Raw genomic sequence first — 24904 nt, 5'->3', positions numbered from 1 at the left:
GCATCAGTCCTTCCAATAAATATTCAGGGTTGTGAAGTCATCAGCCAATATATCATCAGCAAGTTAATATTTAGAGTCAGAGTTATTTATAATAAGTTACGTGTGTGTATGTGTGTGTGTATGTTTAGGTCTTGAAGTTAGATTTCTTTACTGTTAAAATCAATAACTCTGTAACCTTGACACAACCTTCTTGCAAAACAATCTTGACTTTGTGATTGCTTACTTAAGTAAAAATCAATGTAGAAATTAAAATTCCAACAAGTTGTAAAAAAATGTTCAGAGCCATCACAATTTGGGGTGGGGTAGGATGATGTGATTAGCTAACTTAAAAAGTCATCTCTGTTTCCTGATAATAAAGACGGTATCTTTTCTCCTCTAGTAAAATAAAATTATCACTATTCTTTAAAGTAATCATGTCGGCATAAGATTAGGTATACAGATGGCGTGCCTATTTCTATTTCACTAAAATAATGCATTGCTATAGTTTTTAGAATAAAATAGATTGTTTTGGATGTTCTTCCTGGGGAAAATAAATAGTATAAATAGATCAGGGAGAATTAGAAACCACGAAAAATGTCATTTTATCTAGATTCAAACTTACAAGATAAGCATTCATTTTAATGATTTAAGAAATCAGAAAATTTCATCCTTTGAAATAAAGATAATTATTTTCAGAAAACAAATCTAATAATATCGCACCATCAGTCACTTCCAGCTGAGCTTTTGCTAAAATACTTCCTGCCACGGTGAGGGCCTGACAGATGTAGTAACCCGCGTCCGAACGCTGAATGTTGGTAATGGTAAGGTCCCCAGTTGGTGACACAGAACACCTACTGTTGGGCTGTTGGGGTTGGTTTGGGAAGAGCAGGTTCTGTGGAAACAAACACAATTTTATCAATATTCTCTTCTCACTCATTAGGAAAGTTATAATCAACAGCTATTGCAATTAGAGAAATGTGGTTGAAAAAAAGAAAATACATAGATTTAAAAATACAGTGCTGAAATGTTTAGATGTCACAGAGTGAGTTTCATCGGGAAATTTCATGCCCTCGCTGAAGGAACAATCATCTAAAAAATCTAGGTCTTTATTCGGACCGTTTATTTCCTCCCTGACTTGCTGTGAGTTACCGAATATTTTTGAAACACGGTTTCCCCGTCTGTAAAATGGGCATAATAACACTTACCTGACTCAACACTTAATACACTGTGAGAATCTGGAATGTAATACTGACTATGTATGTGATTTATAAACTGCATATTCTGTTGATCTTTTTAGCTATTTGATGTAATTCACTGAATTTCTTCTAAAGGTGTTCAAAAATGTGACTGAGACTGACAGACAGACAGCTGAATCTACTTCTGCTGTAAGAATTCTGCAGGTTGTAACAGCTTTGAAAGGAGCTAGGTATAAATGCTAATAAATGCTACCATCTAAGCAAGATTAACCAAACCACTGAAAATGTAAGGAAGATGCGGGATGTTTCTGAAGCAGGCATGTGATGCTAAAGAATTTTTTAACATTACTCTTTTTAAAAATAAAAAGTTCTCTAGTTTACTATATATCTTGTATTATGACAAACAGCTAAATCACACATTTGTAAAAGTTCTTATAAGAAAGCAGTAATGTTAACTTGGATGACCTATGCTGCTTTATTGTGGTTCAATTAAGAAAAACATTTGGGTATAATAAATCATATTGAGACATGCTTCCAAGTTGGATTATAAATAAGGATGTATCAATTTTTATGTTGTATTTACTTACCAAAAAAAGAACATTATAACCCTCTGGGATCTGTTTCTCCATATAGTAATTAATTTTCCAGGTTTGTAATTAAACAGTTCCAATACGTTACAATCAGGAGGTAATAACATTCAATTAAAGGCATAAGACACATTTTCACCTTAAAATGTTTTTACCCTTGAAGGAATACCAATGGAAGAGGATAAAATAGGGTATTAACACTTTTCAATTACACTAAATGACTTTAATCCTGCGAACGATGTCCTACTTTAATTAGAAGCTCTTCTCTTTATTGCAACTTGATGGATGTCCACTTTATTAGATTCGAGTGTGACACTATAAGCCCACTTTACATAAACATTACCATGTTATTAAACCCTTTCAAAAAGAAGTGGTATTTGCTAGCATGTCAGGAATATAATTTCAAAAGGCTATTGCCCTCCCATAAAATTTGTATTATTTACTATTAATATATAAGGCTAGACTTTTTCAAACACATAAAGCATAATTTGAGAAGAAGCTAATTCTCCTGTGGAGTTCAAATATATTAGTGAAATAAACCATCTGAAGGAGAAGGGTCTAAATTTTAAAGCCACTTGAAAATGATACAATAACTCAAAGTCTGCACTTTCCTACAATTAGCCATTAGAATACTAATTTACATAGCACTAATACATCAGATGGGCTTAATTCTCTCCGGGATCTCTTCCTTTACAATGTATTATCAGTCCACCTTCTAAATGATTCGTTGACATGGAAAATGGCATATGATTGAGGTTAACCCATCATCTTTATTCCCTGCTTGTAAGACATAGGCAAAAGGAAATGGATTACAAGCAAAAACCAGGAATTCTACAGAGCTCCTCTTGCTTGAGGTGCCTGGGTATCCTATTAGTGCTAATTGGCATTATCAGCACATATTGAGGAATATGGACCATTAAGTCCAGGCTCTTAACTCTCTCTACTGATGTATAGTCATAGATCACTGTAAAAATTGGATACTGCGGACAGTAAGACCAATTTATTTTTCCTAATGTTCTAATTCATGATTTGAAAATTTACAATTTGCTCAAGCATTTCTCTTCTGTTCTCATTCACAATCTCCTTTCTCTCCCCCTCTCTATCCCCTTCCTCCCTTCCCAAACCCTCTCTCTGATGTGAGGGAGATAGGTGAAGAAAACCAGATCTAAGATTATAATCAAATCAAATCTCTTTTTCCCAGAGATTAATATCTCTGGAATTAATACATGCCACTTTGTCAAATAATAGCAAAAGAAATATTTTAATGCTATTTGATCATTACTTGTATAAAAAATTAAAACACAGTGTAGCATATTTAAATATCATGTTTGTTGGGCCACAAGACCAATACACATTTTATGCAATAGTGTGCATAAAACTGGAGCATTTGAGGGCCTGTAATTTACACACAAAAAAGCTGAATCTACATGATAATAGATACAATGAGATTTGACTCACTACATGATTTAAAGTGTGAATGTGCAACAATCAAATGGCTTGAGATCATTATATTTGCATCATTTATAAATAATATGCTCATGAATATATATTCACTATCAGTGGCTTGAGGGAGTAACTTCTGTGGACCCCACAGCCCCCAGAGTGGGTGAGGGGAAGGGGATACAGGCATGAAGTAGAAACTCAGGTCTCTCCAGGTTCAAGGCTCCCAGTCTTCTCAGGCACGGGGTGGGTGTAGGGACAGTGGCGACCAGAGTGGTACTGAGCCTCTGTACCTAGGCAGAGGGAGCCCAAGCAGCCCGGCCTGAGCAGAACATAATAAACTCGCCACTTCAGCCAAGAACAAGGCAAGGCAGGTGCATTCTGCATTTTTCCAATTTCTAATCTTCAAAATGTGTAAAGCACTTTGACATATAAACAATCACATAATCTTCAAAACTTATGTGAATTAAGATACCTTATCTTCATATTTTGGATTAAAAACTAAGCCTCAGTAAAGTTAAGCTGTGCTACAAAGATTATAAAATCATAAGGAGGGAAATGCCTTTAGAATTCTTTCCTTTTTTCAGGGTATATGTCTGTGTGTATGTGTGTGTGTACATATTCAAGTGTGTTATAAGTGTATCATGTTGCTTTACACTCACTTTAGAGTTTGGGATGTTTTCATCCGAAAGTGATTTTTAAGAATGAAGGAACTCTAAGAGGAGAAATCTATTGTAAAGTTGTGAGTGTGTTAGTTGCTCAGTTATGGCCAACTCTTTGTGACCCCATGGACTGTAGCCTGCCAGGCTCCTCAGTTCATGGAATTCTCCAGCCAAGAATACTGGTGGAGTGGGTAGCCATTCCCTTTTCCAGGAGATCTTCCCAACTCAGGGATTGAATTCGGGTCTCCCACATTGCAGGAAGATTCTTTACCATCTGAGCCACCAGGGAAGCCCAATTGTATCACTGAAAGTGAAAGTGAAAGTTGAAAGTCGCTCAGTAGTGTCCAACTCTTTGCAACCCCATGAACTGTACAGTCCACGGAATTCTCCAGGCCAGAATACTGGAGTGGGTAGCCTTTCCCTTTTCCAGGGGATCTTCCCAACCCAGAGATTGAACCCAGGTTTCCCTCATTACAGGCGGATTCTTTACCAGTTGAGCCACAAGGGAAGTCCAAGAATACTGGAATGGGTAGCCTATTCCTTCTCCAGCGGATCTTCCCAACCAGGAATTGAACCGGGGTCTCCTGCATTGCAGGCAGATTCTTTACGGACTGAGCTGTCAGGGGAGCCCAATTGTATCATTACTAACTGATAAAAAATAATGGCAATTAATTCTTGGAACCATCCTGATGTGGGATGAGGCAGTGGCCAGAACTTTACCTTATCCTTCCTACCACTGTCTTTACATCCCACAAATTATGGGGGAAGTGAGTCCAACACAAAGCACTGCAGAAAGGGAGAAATATAAGTTGCCCATCCATACTGAGAGGCTAAAACTGCTGGCGTGGAGTGAGCTGTATGGGAATCTGGAAGAACGAAAAATGACAATGGCTGATGGGGACCTCCTGAGAGGAACCTCCTCCAAGACGGTCTTATGTGAGTTTTGATCAACAGGTTCTCTTAATTTTGTCTAAAGCGTTTTCTATCTCTGGCAAAGTTTTTAGACTGCTTGAGTCTTTTAGTCATCGTTTTCTATTTGTCCAGGAAATTCATCTAAAACTTGGAGTAACAACAGAGGGTGCTAAGGAGCAACACCAGTGGGTCCCTTCCTAAGACCTACGCGGCTCTGGAGAGTCTAGAACAAAAATATCTCTAAGGAGTTCCCTAGAATTCCCTTGGGAACGAACAGATTAAATTCTTAGACAAAGAACTCAATTTCTATTCTGGTTTAAGGGGAAGTTCCACTCATTGCTTCAGAACCTAGAGGCTTGAGCTTGCCTAAGCCTGGACCAAGTTCTAAATGAGAAAAGTGGTACATTCAATTCAATTTGCTTCTAGCAGAGTCTGAGAGATCATGCTGCCCAGAGAGGGCCCGAGAGGACAAATCAGGACACAGCAAAGATCAGACAGGTATTGCTTTTTTCTGCTATTTAATGTATTATTTCCTGTCTAATTCCACTATGAGGGAATCCAGAGGGGTGATGGAAGAAAATATTTCTACTACTCTTAAATGGAAGCATGTTTAAATTAATGATAAAGGAAAGGTATTTATACTATCTGTTTATGAAAGGGGGCTGAAACTGGTTTCTAGACTAATTAATAACAGAAATATTTTTGAATGTTTACATGTACCCAGGATGTTCTAAGTGCTTTATAGATACACTAACTAAATTAAGAAAGCAAATTTCTTGTTCAATGCAAGAAAGCAAACTTATTCTTCTGTTAAGAGATTTTAAACAGCTGCAGGTTAGACTTTTTCAGGTAATTTAGTTACACTGTATTGTATTTCTACTACGTATAATAAAAATTTTTTTAAATTAACACTCAAAAAAAATTTTAAAAATTAACACTCAAAAACACTCAAAAATTAACACTAAAAAAATAAAACATCTGATTCTTTCTTATTTTTAGAATCAACTGGTCTCTTTTTTAGAAATAAAATACATTCAACATTGAAAACAAGAAAGGCAAGACAGACTTTGAGGACCACCAGAGACGGGGGAGTTCAGAGATTTCAGAAAAGCAGTCAAAGCTTGCACTCACCTGGCTGCCTTCTTTTTGCCAAAAAACTGCTGGCTGTGGGTTTCCTTTAGTTTCACAGGGAAATGTCACTGTTCGACCTTGAGCAACAATCTGATCTCTTGGCCTAACCACAAACTGTGGAGGAGCTATAATTTAAAAGGAAAGAAAGTGTGTAAATATAAACTGTTGACAAAGAAAAATACATCAAAGGGAAAATCTGGTACGAGGCGGACTGCTCAGTGCGAGACCGAGGCTACAGATGTTGATTTATTTTTAAGTATTTCTCAAAATACAATGGGAAAAAAAAGAGCACTCTATCAAATGTGAGGAAAGAAGTAAATGTATTAGTAGACACACTTTAAATGTACATTGCAAATCTTGCAGTCCATACACTTGCAAAGAAAAAGTAGATTTTTAATGGTAATCTAAAGTTTTTAATAAATAAACATGGTATCCTCACATGGTTTTGTGTTTTGAATGAAGACTGAAAAAAAGTCATTGCATTACTCAAATATCTACTTCCTGTGGCATCAATCTATTGACAAACATGAATTGCTCTTACAATATTTGCAAGACATTGTGCACAGGGATACCAGAAGGCATAGAATATGATATTCTCAAATGCTTAGAGTGCTTATATTCTAGATTTGAGGAGCTGAAGTGCTGAAAACATCAAATTGAAGGTATGGGAATTACATACAGAGATAACTAACAATATACAAAAACACATGAGAGTGGTTGACTAATTCATTTCACTTAGATTAATAAGCATTTGGCAATTATTATGTTCCTCTACTGGGCACTAGAAACTGAAAAGTATTCAAAATATTGACATATCAATAACCTCAGGTATGCAGATGACACCATCCTCATGGCAGAAAGCAAAAAGGAATTAGAGAGCCTTTAAATGAAGGTGAAAGAGGAGAGTGAAAAACGGGCTTAAAACTGAACATTCAAAAAACTAAGATCATGGCATCTGGTCCCATCACTTCATGGCAAATAGAAGGGGAAACAATGGAAACAATGACAGACTATTTTCTTGGGCTCCAGAATCACTGCAGATGGTGACTGCAGCCACCAAATTAAAAGACACTTGCTTCTTGGATAAAAAGCTATGACCAACCTAGACCGCATATTAAAAAGCAGAGACATTACTTTGCCAACAAAGTTATGTCTAGTCAAAGCTATGGTTTTTCCAGTAGTCATGTACGGATGTGAGAGTTGGACCATAAAGAAGGCTGAGCGCTGAAGAATTGATGCTTTTGAACTGTGGTGTTGGAGAAGACTCTTGAGTGTCCCTTGGACTGCAAGGAGATCAAAGAAATCAATCCTAAAGGAAATCAGTCCTGATATTCACTAGAAGGACTGATGCTAAAACTGAAGCTCCAATACTTTGGCCACCTGATGTGAAGATGGTTTCATTGGAAAAGACCTTGATGCTGGCAAAGATTGAAGCCAGGTGGAGAAGGGTATGACAGAGGACGAGATGGTTGGATGGCATCACTGACTCAATGGACATGAGTACGAGCAATCCCTGAGAGACAGTGAAGGACAGGGAAACCTGGCATACTGCAGTCCAAGGGGTCACAGAGATGGACATGACTGAGTGACTGAACAACAAGTGGGCACTAAAGATACATAGATAAAAAGCATCTACATTGCAGCCATGAAGGTACTTACACTCTAATAGAAAATACAAAACATGATCATGATGAAAACAACAACAAAATTAAAACAACAGTTCTGTAAGACTGTAGTAAGAACAATGACAGAGGTACTCTCAGAGCAGAGAAGCACTTAAATTTTAGTATAAATCATAAGGGTCACAGGACTTCAGGAAGAAGGGATCCCTTTATGTTATGGTAGCTGTGAAAGGCTTTATGCAGGGGGTGGATATTATGGAGACTTGGAGGAAAGGGTGGTATTTAGAGAAGTGGAGAGATGAACACATTCTAAAGAAAGGAGCTAACTGAGCAAAGCATAAGAAGCAAAAACATATCTAATATACATAGTAATGCAGGAGGAATGGAGAGTCCCTACTGTATAAACATCATTTGGTACAAAAAATTGATTTGTATCAGGCCCGTCTTCTCAGTCTTAGAAAGGCCTGAGAAACCAAACTGAGGATTTTATTCTGGCTGTTTTTAAGCTAAGCAGTGATAAATGCAGAGAAAAAATTTTGGAATCTTTACCCCTTTAATGAATGTAGTCTATAGTTTGTGAAGGAGACAGATTAGTCAATAAAGCAGGTTGTTTAATTGGAAGACCAGTAAAATGGTACAGGCAAAACCACTGAGACCAAGGTACCAGTAACTCCATTAGAAAATATAGGGACGGGGTAAAAAAGCTAAGAAAGTTCAGGTTTAAATTTGGGGTAATTGTAGAGAGAAAGAAGAAAGTGAAAAACAGGACAGTATGTAACAGAGAGTTTTCACAAGGACATCATCTTCATAGCAAAACTCGCTCCTGATGAGGAGAAAACATCAGGTTTATTCCATGACTTTTCTAATCATTTGTTTCCAGTATAACTACTTGCTTAATACTAGAAAACTGAAGACCAAGAAAAAAACTACAATGAACTCTAATTTTTAGAACCCGGTGTACATGGCTACAATCCTAATATTTGAACTCTGAAGAATTTCAACAATAGCACCATTCAGTAAAGTCCTTTACCCAGAATTCCTCCCGTTCTTTAAGATTACATAACTGCAGTCCAAGAGTGGAGTCAGTGTAGGGTAGCCTCCAACATCCACCCAATTACTCATCCTTACAAGAAGACTAGCATAGAAACAGCAGCAGCAATTTCTTTCGCCCCTCCCCGCTCCCCCACCCCGCCCCCCGCCAAAAAATTTACCAAGACTTGTAGTGGCTTATTTTTCGGTTTTCTATTGCACTGCCTCCTAATTCAACACACTCAACACATACATTAGGGACTGAAGGAATAAATCTACTAAGTGAAATTTTCTTCTACAAATACAGATAACAGAAGGCTCAGCTTATAGGATGGAGAACCCAGATTTATAGATCTATTTGAACAGAACGTGGTTTATGATGCCCTGTATTTTCAGGAGATTACTTGCTTCTTACAATCTTGTTATTTCTACACAATTCCACTGAATCAGCAGTATCATTGATTTTTGTTCTCTATGTTTTCTAATAAGAGTGATAGTTTAAATCAATGTTACAAAATTACTTTAGGAATGACTCTTAAAACACTGTAGTGTCCATGTCTCAATAAAGATGTGAAACCACCAGATACACCAAAAATATTAAGATTGGTCTCTATAATCTGTAATATCTAAAGAAAAATTATATACATTAAGAAAAATTAAAAGATCAATGTATATTTCCTTACTTCTTTTAGTAATTCACGAAAAAAGTTTACTTCCAAAATGGACATTAAGTAAGTAAGAAGTACTGAGTAACTTAGCTTGTATCTCATCATAAATATAAAAGTAAGTATAGTAAAATTTAGTCTTTGATAAAAGTCACATATTCAGCTTATTAGTTCATTTGCATTGCTTTGGACAAGAAATAATCTAAACTGACTCTCATAACTAGCTAGTAAAATAACAGTAAGAATTTAGAACTTCCAGATGTTCAAGCTGGATTTAGAAAGGCAGAGGAACCAGAGATCAAATGCCGACATCTGCTGGATCATCGAAAAAGCAAGAGAGTTCCAGAAAATCATTTGCTTCTGCTTTATTGACTATGCCAAAGCCTTTGACTGTGTGGATCACAACAGACTATGCAAAATTCTTCAAGAAATGGAAATACCAGACCACCTGACTTGCCTCCTGTGAAATCTGTATGAAGATCAAGAATAAACAGTCAGAACTGGACACGAAACAACAGACTGGTTCCAAACAGGGAAAGGAGTATGTCAAGGCTGTATATTGTCACCCTGCTTATTTAACTTATATGCAGAGTACATCATGTGAAATGCCGGGCTGGATGAAGCAGAAGCTGGAATCAAGAATGCCGGTAGAAATATCAAGAACCTCAGATATGCAGATGATACCACCCTTATGAAAGAAAGCAAAGAAGAACTAAAGAGCCACTTGATCAAAGTGAAAGAGGAAAGTGAAAAAGTTGGCTTAAACTCAAAAAACTAAGATCATGGCATCGAGTCCCATCACTTCATGGCAAATAGAATCTGGGGAAACAACGGAAACAGGGACAGACTTTATTTTTTGGGGGGCTCCAAAATCACTGCATATAGTGACTGCAGCCATGAAATTAAAAGATGCTTGCTCCTTGGAAGACAAGCTACGACCATCCTAGACAGCATATTACTTTGCCAACAAAGGTCCGTCTAGTTAAAGCTATATTTTTTCCAGTAGTCATGTATGGATGTGAGAGTTGGACTATTAAGAAAGCTGAGTGCTAAAGAACTGATGCTTTTGAACTGTGGTGCTGGAGAAGACTCTTGAGAGTCCCTTGGACTGCAAAGAGATCCAACCCAGTCCATCCTCAAGGAGATCAGTCCTGAGTGTTCTTTGGAAGGAATGATGCTAAAGCTGAAACTCTAGTACTTTGGGAACCTCATGTGAAGAGTTGACTCATTGGAAAAGACTCTGATGCTGGGAGGGATTGGGGGCAGGAGGAGAAGGGGACGACAGAGGATGAGATGGCTAGATGGCATCACCGACTCGATGGATGTGAGTTTGAGTGAACTCCGGGAGTTGGTGATGGACAGGGAGGCCTGGTGTTCTGCGATTCATGGGGTCATAAATAGTTGGACACGACTGAGCGACTGAACTGAACTGAACTGAATTGATACTCTGTTTATCTATCATCCATCTATCTCAGTAAAATTACTATCTGTACTTTAATTATTTAACTACAGACTTCTAGCATTTGATTTTTCAAGCTTTCAAAAACCTTTGCGTGGATGAATGATTTTTCAAAATACTTTTGGAATCTAGATCCTACAGTTTTAACACAGCTGCTAAAATATTACCCCTAAAATAAGGATTGGCAAATAACCACATCTATCTATCCACGTTTTGGAAAATATATGATTCATCTATTTACTCCTTCAAAATGTATTATCTACAAACTATGAGATAGTCTGCTTGATGTAGGAGACAGAAAACAAAATAAAAAACTGTTCATAGCCTATGGCAGAGACTTCCAATTAAATAAACAAATAAAAGCAAATACCACAGAGCATGATTTGAATAACAGAAGAATGCAGAGGACATTGGGGAGAAAAGATTGGAAGAGAACACAGTAGACAAAGTAATGCTAAGGAAAGAAGAGAAAAGATGTTGGGAGATGGCTACATCTGAATTGTGTTTTGAAGCACAAGTAAGAGTTCAGGAAATGGAAAGGATTCCAGTCACTTGGGACAAAGAGAGGCAGAAGTGATAAAGGTAGGGTGTGATAATTTATTCTAAAGGAGCTTAAATTTTGCCCTAGGAAGTATGGAGATCTGTTCAAAGATGTTTATGTAAGAAAGATTTAGCAACAGTATTAGAAAGAATGTTCTTCCTAAAAGAGAAAAGGGAGACATGAAACTGAAAACTCTCAGGCAGTTGGAACAGAAAATCCACTTGATAATTGCTATATTTATAGTAGCAATTAAATATAATATTTTGTAAGAACTCTTAAAGGATAAGGAAATTCTACAATATTTCCCACTGTTGACATAATCTAAAAGACCAGGAAATCAAAAGTTTCTCGAGTTTTTACCCAGTGCTGCATTTTAAAAGACTACTAATGAAAATTGCTATCAGCATTTGTGTTATTCATGCTATGAAATATCCTTTCATGTGATAATTGTTTATTTTGTCTTTTTATTCCAAATTATAAATACATTGTATTTCTAATGAATCAAATTGCTTCTTGTCACTCAAACTAAAACCACACTAATCTCTTTGAAACTAGATTCACATTTTCATTTTTAAAATTTAAAATTGAAGATCTAAAAGCATTTAACAAAGCAAAAGATTTTAAAAGTATTCAAGCCTCTGAAAATGTATAGCCTTTCTTATTGTCATCAGAAGTTGAGCCACTGGAACAAATTACATCAATCACTTTTACTTCTGTAGACTCTTCCTCTGCCCAAGATCTATATTGTAATATTTTGTGAAGGGATATCAGATGAAGGAATTTATTTTTGAGGGTTTGTTTTTTTTAGATTTTTTTTTTTTTTGATGTGGACCATTTAAAAAATCTTTACTGAATCTGTTTCAATATTGTTACTGTTTTCTTTTTTTTTAATGCTTGGTTTTTTGGGCTACAAGCCAAGTGGGATTTCAGCTCTCCAACCAAAGATCGAACCCGTACCCGCTACATTGGAAGGTGAATCCTTATCCACTGGACTGCCAGAAAGTCCCTTTTTGAGGTTTTAAAAATGAAAAACTGCATCAATAATTCTACTGATAACACATCACCGTTTCAGTATTTCTGCCAGGTAGCACTGAAAATGATTTGAAAAGACAATACTTGGCTGATGGCACCAACGGGAGGGAAGAGGCAGAGAGGTGGCATTTTATCAAGCACAATAGCACAATGTGCACTCTCCACAGAATGGATTTTCTATGACGGCTCTCATTAGATATTAAAAAAAAAAAAAAATTAGGTCCTCAAGCTGACAATTCAAAACACACATTTAAACCCAAATATGAATTAAAGAGTTAGAGTTATAAATTCCAGAAGAATATGCTGGTTATAAAAATGGCAATTCTTTTATATATTTCTAAGACAGAAGACTATAAAATACATATTTAGATCTTTTCTACAACCCAAAACATTAGACAAATCTCATGTAACTATGATGTAACTACCTACTTGTTTAATCTGTTATAAGCGATTATACCTTACTGCTTCAGCAGCAACAAGAAAGGGAATGAAGCAAACAGTGGGACAATTCAATGTTCAAGTACACATGCACAGGTTTAAAAGAATATCTCCATGCAAAAAGTGCATAGGGGGATTTCCAGAAGAGTAGATCCAAATATAAAAAGGTCAATTAAGATGAGAGGTCTGGTACTGTTCACCCAAAACTGTGTTTTAGAGAATTTAAATACAATACACAGCAAATTAGATTTGATTTCTGCTAAATTATGCTTTGATACTACATTCAGCCCAAGCTGGCTTCAATCAAAGTCACGCTACAGCTCTGTTATGCTAATGCCTGCTGGTGTGAGTGAGTGGGTGATATGGAAATCAGATGGCAAACGTGAGCAGGAAGCCTGCGCTGAGCATGCAGTGGGCTTGGAGACACAAGATGGGGGACCCTAAAGGTTAATCATATCATGTTCAAAGCTGTTTTTACAGGAAAATATGACTTTCTATGGCAGACATGAACATGGAGACAGTCATGAAGCAGTTGCATGCATTAATGTGTGACAAGGCAGTTACAGGCACACTCCAGCTCTTTCTTTAGGTATAATTTTGTGCCTGAGTGAATAAGCTTCTTATTTCATAACAATAAAGATTATGACCTTTGTATCTTACACTCAGGTATAATTTTTTTTTTGTTATTTAATATTTTTACTGATGAAATTCCAGTATTTTCTAAAGCATATTTGAAATGTACATTCTTTCATCATTTGCTTATTTGAAAGACTTGCTGAGTTGAAAACTGTTTAATACAATAACAATAATTAAAATCAATTGAGTGCTTATTAAGGGCCAGAAGGTGTGTCAAACCATCCATGGGCATCATGTCATTTAATATTCACAGAGCTCTATGCCTTAACTTCTACCATTATGATGTAAAGACCAGTAAACTGAATCTTATTAAAGGCTTTTAAAGATCAAACCAATAGATAGGAAGACAGATGATTTCTGATCCATTTGATAGTTGGACCTCTTAAACATGTGGTTCACTTCAAATCATATGACTGACAATTTATATCTATTACTAAACACAAGGGTAAAAATTATATGCTATGGTTTCCAATATGGTATAATATTGTTAAAATCATAACATGTTTTTCCTAAATAGTTGCTGTTATTGTTAAAGGACATAAAATCTATAATCTTGCTCTTTCTGTACTACTTATAAGTACAACCTTTCTGACGTACACTTATTTTAAGCCATTCTTCATTCAAAACCTACAGTGCCTTTTCTATTGCTTGCCATTGCCATGCTTGTAAATCACTCTCCTCTGTGTATCATTTTGTCTTCCATCAGCTGTCCCAGGGTTCTATCATCCGCATGCTCACCTGTGCTCAAAGCAGCTCCAGCATTTCAGCAGACGAATCTACTTTCAATCACTTGCATACATATTTGCTTGTTTTAGTGATTAATCCCTCTTGATATCTATTAGTCTTTGATCTATCTTGTCAACAACGATTAACCTGAACACACTCTAATCTTGTACTTTTCTTCTGTTCTTCCCACTTTAAGGTACTTTCCCTTGCTTGTATTATTTCTCTATCCCCTATCCCCGCGCCCACTGCCTGAGTGCCTTCATTGTTCTGTTCCATTGTAAGCTGTTACTGGTGAGGTGTGCTGTCTACTATTGTGCAATGATATAGTATCTCTATTTGGTGTGGAAAATCTCCAAATAGTGAACTGTAAATGAATAATTTGGAATAGAAAATTAAGGGGAAGAGCTACTTTATTCTTATAGTAATCTGGGTGGGGAGATGTCAAACAAAATATGTTTGAAACTATTTCCTAATTGATTTTAATATGCCCTTCTGTACATCATTCCCACTGCACCAAAAACTTACTGTAAAATGAGTAGCTGCCACCCTGGAGTGACAAAAGCAGCATACAAAAAAACACAGGTACTGTGTAATAACCAATTCTAAAGTTCTCACACAAAACAATTAGTTAATAGGCTTAGCCCCACCAAGAAACAGCAAGAATTCACTTCATTAACATGAAATGTAAAACAGGAGTTGAATATTTACTCAGTAATCAGAATAGGTCGGCTTCTAATTGATAAATGACTGTTCCTTCAACTTATTTAATTTTATTTAATTTCTACTATTTAACACTTCACTTGATTTACAAAGAACTTCTGTTAATAATATTGGAAATGCATAATGTCATGAAAATATTTGATTTGAAACTTATTAACACATAATCCATTTCAGGGGAAGCAATGCATTTATAATGAAAAATATAATGTAGGGATATAGGATTTAAAATGATCATTTTTATAAACCCAATTTAATCACATTTTATTCATTTGTCACTGTTTTTAAGAAATATAAACTATTAAAGTGCTAAATTACGTACCTTTCCAATTAATCAGTTTTTTACTGAGTCCATGGCAATAAACCCTCTAGATGAGTGATGTGGTTTCTTTCTCATTAGTGCCTTCCTTCTAACTAATATTAAAAATTCTTGTTCCATAATAAAAACCAATATCTATGCCTTTTTCAACAATAATTTAATAATCTACCTCTCTATATGTGATGTACATTATATATATGCTTTTTTAATGTCAAACTGAAAAAGCAAAACTACTAAAAGGTTTATTTACTGTTTCCATAAATATGGAAAGTAAAATGGTCAAAAAATTGAATGACACAAATCCCAATCTTTAGATACTTTGTCTATTTAGATTTCATATGCTACTTTCCATCTATGAGAGGTCTCGCATGTACCAACTGCATTCAGTCCTTGTATGTGAGTAAAACCCTGTGCCAATTATGCAGCTATACTCTTTATATTTTTTAACCACGGTTGTGGAATTTATTGATTATGGGAAGACTAATTTTTGTAGGTTCATATAATATTGAAAAATAAAGTAACTCATGGTCATTCAAAATCTGTTGACTAAAGCAGGCTGTGAAGCTAGTCAAACATGTTCTCTAATGTAACTACAAAATAATGTAAGTGGCCTTCTAAATTGACTGTTTTAGTAACTGGGAAAGCAAGTCCAAAGAGCATCAAAGGTACTGAGTTTTGGTGGTAAGTGGGACATGCAAATGAAAAGCATGTGTATGTTTTGTGATTGTGATTAAAACCATGCTCTTTAATTTATAGTCACAGATAATATGCTTCTTCTTGAAAATGAGCAATGTAAATATAGAAAATGAAATAATTCTACAACTATCTAGAAAAAATAGAATGCCCTTGCAAAGGATAAGTTCATTTGTTTCAAAATACCTTGCACATTTAAATCTCATCGGCAAGCATGTAAAAACAGTTAAAATAAACAGCTCCTCCACAGCTTCACTGGACCCTGATGCTGGGAAAGCTAGAAGGCAGGAGGAGAAGGGGATGACAGAGGACAAGATGGTTGGACGGCATCACCCACTCAATGGACATGAGTTTGAGCAAGCTCTGGAAGATGGTGAAGGACAGGGAAGCCTGTCTGGCATGCTGCAGTCCATGGGGTTGCAAAGAGTCAGACAGGACTGAGTGACTGAACAACAACTCCACAGACATTTTGTACTTAACCTTATTTATTTATTTATTTTTTTATGGGAAGCCCCAAAGTAATAAATTTGTACTAGAAATAAATTCAGATGTTTGTTGGCACTTTAACTCATAATAGCATTTAATTAGTTTAAGCATTTACTGGTATTATTTAGTGTCAGGGTCTGAGGGTACTAAGATCTCTGTTCTCTGGAACTTACTGCCTACCAGAGGAAACTTACATGAAAATAATCAAGCATGATACAACGTGAGGAACATGATAAGAGTTGTAATACAGGACATCCCACCATTACAAAAGGAACTTGACCGTTGTCTCCGACAGTTGGGGAAAGCATTGAAACAGAAAAAGAGACAGTAAGAGATAGATTTGTTCTTTTGAGATAAAGCAGGTAAGAAAGGAAGAGGGTGAAGTTGTTCCTCACAGAGGTTAAAACACATGCCTTATGTTAGAGACAGAAGTTTTCTGGATTGCACCAATGTACTATTACCATCACCTGGCTTCACTGACCCCTTTAGAAAATCAGGTAAATGTTTGTTAAACTGAAGGATTTATGCTGGTGTAACCATGTATTTTTCTATGTAAATGGGCTTTACTGACTTTATCAAGTCCAATGTAATCCTCTAATGGTATTAAATATTTCTATATTGCAGTAAATTTAATAGTTAACATAAAGTGTTTTGCTGGACATGTTTACAGATCATTTTACACTTTAGTGTATGTGAAATTACTAAAATAGATTTGTACTTCAATTATAGGCAAGTACAGGAAATCATTACCTATAGGAAATCATCCTAAAATCTAACATATGATTTTAATGAACTCTTGAATTAAGTTATAAATGGAGAAAAATTTAAACAAATTCTGATTTTTGAAAATCACATTTTCCCATATTATTCTGTCCTTCACCAATAGTAGCTTTGCTTCTCTACTGTGCTTTCCTGACTAAAATACTGAAAATACAATAAAACAGTAAAATTTTGTTTTCTTTAAGAGACCGTTAATTTCCAAGGAAAATACCATTACTATTAAAACAAATGAATTATTAAATACAACAATATTTACATTATTCTTTAAAAAGATCTCATTTTCACCAGGGGAAGAAAAATAGTCAAAGGAGTGATAAAAAAAAAAAAAAAATCCTCTCTAGATACTAACTAGGAAAGCTAGAGTCCTCAATATTGCAAGTAGAAGAGGTTGTAAGTGTGGAGGTGAGGAGGGAAAACTATAGCTTAAAAAAGGCTCTTCGTGTAAATGGTGAGACAAGACATCCATTTTCACTCACTTAACCTGTCAACTTGCCAGAACTGTCATGTCAGCACTCCAGCTAAACCACGAGGGCTGATCACATCCCATTATCTCATTTTTTAGAAAAAGATTGCATGAAGATGCCAATCAGAAAAAAAAAAAAAAAAAGGGCGGGGTGGGGGGACGTGCAGCTAAGGAACAAATGTACTGATGCTGAAGTGCTGCTTAGTTAACGGAATTTTAATATGCAACTGCAATGTTTCTTAATAACATTAATTACACGCTTAGTAAGGCACCATCCTAACTCATTAGTGCCTTCTTTTTTGTTGTATTTTATCTCCTACTAGCAGAATGGGGACTATATGATTGGCCTGTTACCATTAATGTTGCTTAATCTTTTTATAGCACTATTTAAAGCTGCTTGCATAAACATTTTCTAGGCAAGTATTACCTATGTGTGCATATGTGTGTATCAATTAACTGCACCAACACTTGGCATACCCCTACCATGTGTAAATGTTGTGCTAGACCTAGAGGCAGCAGAAAGATAAACACAACAATGTACTTACTGACAAAGAGCTAATAGTTTTGTAGGGGAGATGAAAATAATATCCTCAATAAATCTAGGAAGTAATGTTTGCCATAAGAGATATTTAAAAAGGCATTCAGACATATTTTAATTCAAAATTTAATTTAATTTAATTTGGTAGTTTATATATTTTTAATGAATCTAATTATGTAATATTCCCTAGAGTGACATTTCATACATTTAAAAAAGTAGTGTAGTAATTCAAATGTCATGCATATAATATTTAGGTGTAATGTACATCATGATATATATTTTACGACATATATATATATAAAATATATAAGGTGGTATCTTTCTGTCAGTGAAATATTGTAATTTATAGAAGTGAAAGCAATGGCAACCCACTCCAGTACTCTTGCCTGGAAAATCCCATGGACGGAGGGGCCTGGTAGGCTGCTATCTATGGGGTCACACACAGTCATACGACTGAAGTGACTTAGCAGCATCATAGAAGTGAAAATTTTTCTTAGAAGGTGTGATTAACACATTAATGCTATTTTTCTGACAATAGCCAGTGAAGTTTTCTAATACTAATCTCATAATACTGTTTCTACTCCTCCCTGGTGGTATAGATGGTAAAGAGTCTGCCTGCAATGCAGGAGACCTGGGTTTGATCCCTGGGTTGGGAAGATTCCTTGAAAGGAATGGCAACCCACTCCAGTAGTCTTGCCTGGAGAATTTCATAAACAGAGGAGCCTGGCGGGCTACAGTCCATGAGGTCACAGTCAAACATGACTTTTACATTACTGTGATATTTGACATTTATAGTACTTTATTTTTAATTACTAAGTAAACATGCTGTTTATTTTTATTTGAAAAGACTCCAAAATTAATGAGTTTTTTATTAATTAGTTTAAAATTAAAGATTTTTAATATTTAGGTTAATATCATTCAGAAAACTAAGATCATGGCATCTGGTCCCATCACTTCATGGGAAATAGATGGGGACACAGTGAAAACAGTGTCAGACTTTATTTTTTTGGGCTCCAAAATCACTGCAGATAGTGACTGCAGCCATAAAATTAAAAGGCACTTACTCCTTGGAAGGAAAGTTATAACCAACCTAGATAGCATATTCAAAAGCAGAGACATTACTTTGCCAACAAATGTCTGTCTAGTCAAGGCTATGGTTTTTCCAGTGGTCATGTATGGATGTGAGAGTTGGACTGTGAAGATAGCTGAGTGCTGAAAAATTGATGCTTTTGAACTGTGCTGTTGGAGAAGACTCTTGAGAGTCCCTTGGACTGCAAGGAGATCCAACCAGTCCATTCTAAAGGAGATCAGTCCTTGGTGTTCTTTGGAAGGAATGATGTTAAAGCTGAAACTTCAATACTTTGGCTACCTAATGCGAAGAGTTGACTCATTGGAAAAGACTCTGATGCTGGGAGGGATTGGGGGCAGGAGGAGAAGGGGACAACAGAGGATGAGATGGCTGGATGGCATCACCGACTCGATGGATGTGAGTTTGAGTGAACTCTGGGAGTTGGTGATGGACAGGGAGGCCTGGCGTGCTGCAATTCATGGGGTTGCAGAGAGTCAGACAGGACTGAGCAACTGAACTGAACTGAACTGAATGAAATAAAGGCTTTTTGCTCCACCTTCCTCTATTAAATGCAACAAAAGAAATGAATAATATGGAAAAACTACCATAACACCAAACCACAAATTATGAAGTCCTCTTGCCAATCATGGTTGAATCTGGAGGAAAATGAGCACAGAAAATGAACAATAACTAGACTCAATCCACAATCCTTTATCAATACCAATTTCACAAGAAGTATCTGTCAACACTGCAAGAGCCCATTCCATCATCCCTTGATAGGGAAAAGGAGATTGGGAGTTAAGAAGGAGACTTGGGAAATATGAGAGACGACTTCAAAGTTAACCAACTAAAATTCACAAGTCAGGAGAGAAGGCACTGTAGGAAAAAAAGGCCCAGTCGATTATGGATAGGGAAAGTTTAAGGTGGCCCCCATTACCTTCACTTCCTGAAGTTACTCCCATGATTGTTATGTGACAAAAGGGATTTTGTAGATGTAATTAAGGTCACTAATCAGTCGACCTTAAGATAGGTCTTAGGGACCTTAAGGTTAATTTAGGGGTGTAACCCAATCACAAAAGACCTTTCAATCAGGGGATTTTCTACAGCTGAAAGGATTCAAGGGGTCACTGCTGACTTTGAAGGCTGTGGTAACCACGTGCAAAGGTCAGCAAGCAAACTGCGAGCAGCTTCTGGCTGGCAGCACACAAGAAGATGGTGATATCGATGCTACAGCTACAAAGAACTTAATACTGCCAATAACCTCCATGAATTCTGAAGTGGATTCTTCTGGAGAGTCTTCAGAGAAGTGCTCAGCCTGATCAACATCTTGACCTGGCCTATGAGGTGCTAAGAAGAGGACTGAGTTGAGTCTGATTGAGCTACAAAACTGTGGCCTAAAAAATGGGTGCTGTTTAAAGACAGAAATATAGATTAATGGAACAAAATAGAAAGCCCAGAGATAAATCTATGCACCTATGGACACCTTCTCTTTGACAAAGGAGGCAAGAATATACAATGGAGAAAAGACAATCTCTTTAACAAGTTGTGCTGGGAAAACTGGTCAACAACTTGTAAAAGAATGAAACTAGAACACTTTATAACACCATACACAAAAATAAAATCAAAATGGATTAAAGGTCTAAACATAAGACCAGAAACTATAAAACTGCTAGAGGAAAACACAAATATGATGCATGAAGCAGGGCCCTCAAAGCTGGTGCACTGGGGCAACCTAGAGGGATGGGATGAGAGGGAAGTGGAAGGGGGTTCAGGACGAGGGGACACATGTACACCCATGGCCGATTCATGTCAATGTATGGCAAAAACCACCACAATATTGTAAGGTAACTAGCCTCAAATTAAAATCAATAAATTTTTTAAAAAGGGTGCTGTTTAAGTCCCTCAATCTGTGGGCACTTGTTACATAGCTGTGGAAAAACTAGTATGCCTAAAAAGCAATTCATTACAAAGCAGGAAGTATGAAGGAAGATGAAGAGGGTTTTACATAGAATATAGGGAGCTGGTAACCTAAAGTGGCGGAGAAGGCAATGGCACCCCACTCCAGTGTTCTTGCCTGGAGAATCCCAGGGACAGGGGAGCCTGGTGGGCTGCCATCTATGGGGCCGCACAGAGTTGGACACGACTGAAGCGACTTAGCAGCAGCAACCTAAAGTGGTCTGTTCTGTATTACTAAAATCATTAGCATACCAAGAGGAAAGTAACATGTTTTTGAGAAAATATTCAAGATAAGAGTCTAAGTAGAGGTTACTGAATGACCCTGATACTTTTCACTTTCTCTTCTCCAAACATGCAAACTCTAGTTTTTAGCCATTAACTAGATGGTTAATCAAATAGGGACTAAAAGAGATTAATGCAAAACTAAATAAAACAATAAACTTATATTAACTAATTACTTCTCTAATGAATGACAGAAAATAACATAATCATTAGTCAAAGGGAGATAAATATCTATATCTTCCAAATATAACATAAGGGAACAGAGAAATACTTTAGAATAAATAGCTGTTTATAGTCTAAATAGAATTATATACAACAGGGTCACTCTTAAAAAAAAGACACAAACAAAAATCTCAAGAGGTTAAGGGGCTAAAAGACAAGTGGAGAAGAATGCTTTGTTCAAGCTTATCAAGGAAATTAACAAAATTTAAAGACATATAATTGAGAAATAGGAAAATGATAACTGCAACTGAAAAAGGAAGGTGATAAATAGGCATTAAGAAATCAAACAATATGAAAAATGATAATGTCAAAATTATTATAGATAGGTTAACAAATATGGAATTGAGACAAAGGAAAGCCAATATAACTGATGTATTTGAGGAAAAGAACTGAGAAAGGAAAAATACCCAGAGATAAAACAGAAGAAATCATATTTAAATAAAGTAAATTAAAACATGAATCTGTAGATTTAAGGGGTTGTGCTGTTCCAGGAACATTAGACACAGGTGATCAGGCTCAAGGTATAACCCAGCAAAGTTACTGAAAGAAGGGAATATATTGATATTCATATTAGTATTCATAAAAGGGTATCCCACTGAGGATAAAAATATTTTGTGAGCCTTGAATTTCACTACAGAATTATTCAATATGAAGACAATTGAAAGTCTGAGAAAAAAAAAATGACTCAATAAATTTATACCTACCCTTCAAATTAGAGGCATTGAACAGACATTGTCAAACACAAAAGATGCTTCCAAAAGAATCAAGTGACCAACCAAGCATGAGAAGTAACCAGGACTTGATTTTTCACTTTAAAAATTAGCATTAGCTAAAGATATTTTAAATGTTTCACATCATGGGAACACTGTTAGAATATACACAATTGAATGCATTTTTAACCTACTATTTAATCAAAACATATGGAGCCATGAAAAATGTGATACTTAATAAAAATTAAATGGGAGTCTGCATAAAGTAGCTAATTAGTGCCAGGTGCAGGACACATTAAGGGCTCCTAGGAGAGAGATGATCACTTCAGGTCTTGGGGTAACAGCTTGTCCAAAGAAGAAAGGCTGCAGAGAATACAAGTATAGAAAGAAAGAAAGTGAAGTCGTTTAGTCGTGTCCGACTGTTTGTGACCCCATGGACTGTAGCCTACCAGGCTCCTCCCTCCATGGGATTCTCCAGGCAAGAGTACTGGAGTGGGTTGACATTTCTTTCTCCAGGGGATTTTCCCGACCCAGGGATCAAACCCAGGTCTCCCGCATTCCAGGCAGACGCTTTAACCTCTGAGCCACCAGAGGTTTCCTCCTAAGAGATGCTTGGGAGGTCTTTTGCAGAAAAGCTGACCTTGACATGAGAGGATTCATATATAGTATCTATCTAGTTACTGATTTAAAAAAAAAAACACAAAACTGTAATATTTCCATTATTAAGTTAAATTATATCCTGCACATAGTTTTCCAAATTTCAAGGTGGGGTGGAGGGTGGAGGTGTTGAAAAACCAGTTGTATTATTTTTAAAGTAGTATCTGCTTTATAGCATAATATTTTCTGAATGAATTTTTCCAGGCACTCACTTTTTATTGGACTTTTTAGTGGCCTCAATAAAATGCTTCAGAGCATGTTATAGGAAAGAAAAAACTCCACTTCAACTTGAAACAGAACTTTCTAAAATGAGGTTATGTTAATTTTTGTGTTTAAACAAAGATTGAAAAAATATGTCCCGAAAGATTTCTGTTTAAACAGTGGCTGCATCTTCAAAATAATAATAATAAAAGATGGGAATTTTGCCCGAAACGTTTACATGCCTATCCCAGGGACGGTGGAGCCTGGTGGGCTGTCGTCTATGGGGTCGCACACGACTGAAGCGACTCAGCAGCAGCAGCAGCATACTTACACACTCCTGTGTGGCCAATTATATTCTATAGAAAGAAACATACTTTTGAGTTACTAAATTAGGAAATAATTGTAAGTTTCTATAATGTTGTGTATTGTCAATTTGTTTTTGATGTGAAATGAGTTTCACCTGATATACCCAGCTTTTCGTTTCCATACTGGAGGCAATCAGTATGTGGCAGATGGTATATAAGACACAAAACGAAGCAGGCCTCACCATCACATGCAAGGCAGCTGGTAGATTTGACAGTTCTTTTCCAAATTACTCATCATGTTTTGAGTTGCTGCTAGGAAAAAAATGTGTTGCCCATCTCCAAAATAGATGTTCTTTTTTATTTTTAAGCTTGGGAAAGACTTCCAATAGAAAATAAGACAGATGGGCATAGGAAGCAAGATATTTATCCCTATTTAGAACCTTGTCTTCTGTTAGTTCCCTCATCATAAGAGTTTTCCAAACAAACAAATGAATATTTCAACATTCAGACTTAACTATGCCCTAGGATGTACTTTTGCTTCTCATATAAAAAATGCCGTTGGGACAGAGAAAAGTCAACATCACAGAATGGGCTGGTGGATTTTTAATGACTAAAGTGGCATTTGTCGAGATTCTGTGGTAAAGATAACTAAGGAAGTTAGATTCCAGGACTCTTGGAGGTGTTGATGACAATGCACATGAGAAGTGAAATCTGAGAACACTTTCTTCGGTTGGTACTTATGTGATTGTTTGCTTTCAGTAAGATTTTTCACATTGAAGATCCTCAAACTCAAGAGTGTTTCTCATCCTCTCAAAAGTACAGCAAAGAAGGTGTTTATTCCCACTGTAAATTGCATAGAGTTTCCAATTCTTTGACTCATATGCAGCTTATAAGAGTTACCCAGTTTGGAAGTTTACAATGATTTCTAAAAGGGTTTTCCCCACAGACTACCAAGCTTCATCTGGTATGGAATGTAATGATTGATTTCTGAATCTATAAGTATTCCAGAATCTGCATATATTTCTAATTTTCTTTTAAAAGCTTTAGATAGGAACTACCCACTGAATTTTCTCTAAATCTTATACATTTGGTACATATTTCTTCACATAGTTTATACTAGCATCGAAGATGGATTTTCCTCTGCTTTCTGTGGTTTCTACTTTGTAGAACACTGTTTATGCTACTGCTAAGACTTTCAAAGTTAAAAGACATTTAGTCTATTAACAAATATTAATAATGTAGTTTTCTAGCATCTGAATGTTTAATTCAAGATTTTACTTAATTTGTATCTTCTAACCTTACAATAAAAGTTGCCATATCTATAATTCTTGAATTAAAATTGATGTAAAAAATTGATGCAAAGAAAAAGCAAATAATTTCCTCATTATCAGTCTTCTTTGGTGATCCAATAAAAGCATATCAAACATTCAGTTTCCCAAATTAATAGTAGT

General features: G+C 36.1%; 1 protein-coding gene across 11 annotated transcripts in view; it reads right to left on the bottom strand.

Annotated features, from left to right (window-relative positions):
* The window catches only part of ROBO2 (roundabout guidance receptor 2), a 656142-nt gene that overhangs the window by 116125 nt on the left and 515113 nt on the right, over nucleotides 1-24904 (bottom strand). For all 11 annotated transcript variants that reach the window (XM_024993901.2, XM_024993905.2, XM_024993910.2 and 8 more), the window contains 2 exons: nucleotides 5908-6032; nucleotides 700-871 (listed from right to left, as the gene is read on the bottom strand). In XM_024993901.2, coding sequence (XP_024849669.1) covers nucleotides 700-871; nucleotides 5908-6032 — 297 coding nt within the window. The remainder of the gene's footprint in view (nucleotides 1-699; nucleotides 872-5907; nucleotides 6033-24904) is intronic.

The sequence above is a fragment of the Bos taurus genome, chromosome 1 (assembly GCF_002263795.3).
Source record: "Bos taurus isolate L1 Dominette 01449 registration number 42190680 breed Hereford chromosome 1, ARS-UCD2.0, whole genome shotgun sequence".
In the NCBI taxonomy this organism is placed as follows: Eukaryota; Metazoa; Chordata; class Mammalia; order Artiodactyla; family Bovidae; genus Bos; species Bos taurus.
This window is presented reverse-complemented; position numbering and strand designations above follow the sequence as displayed.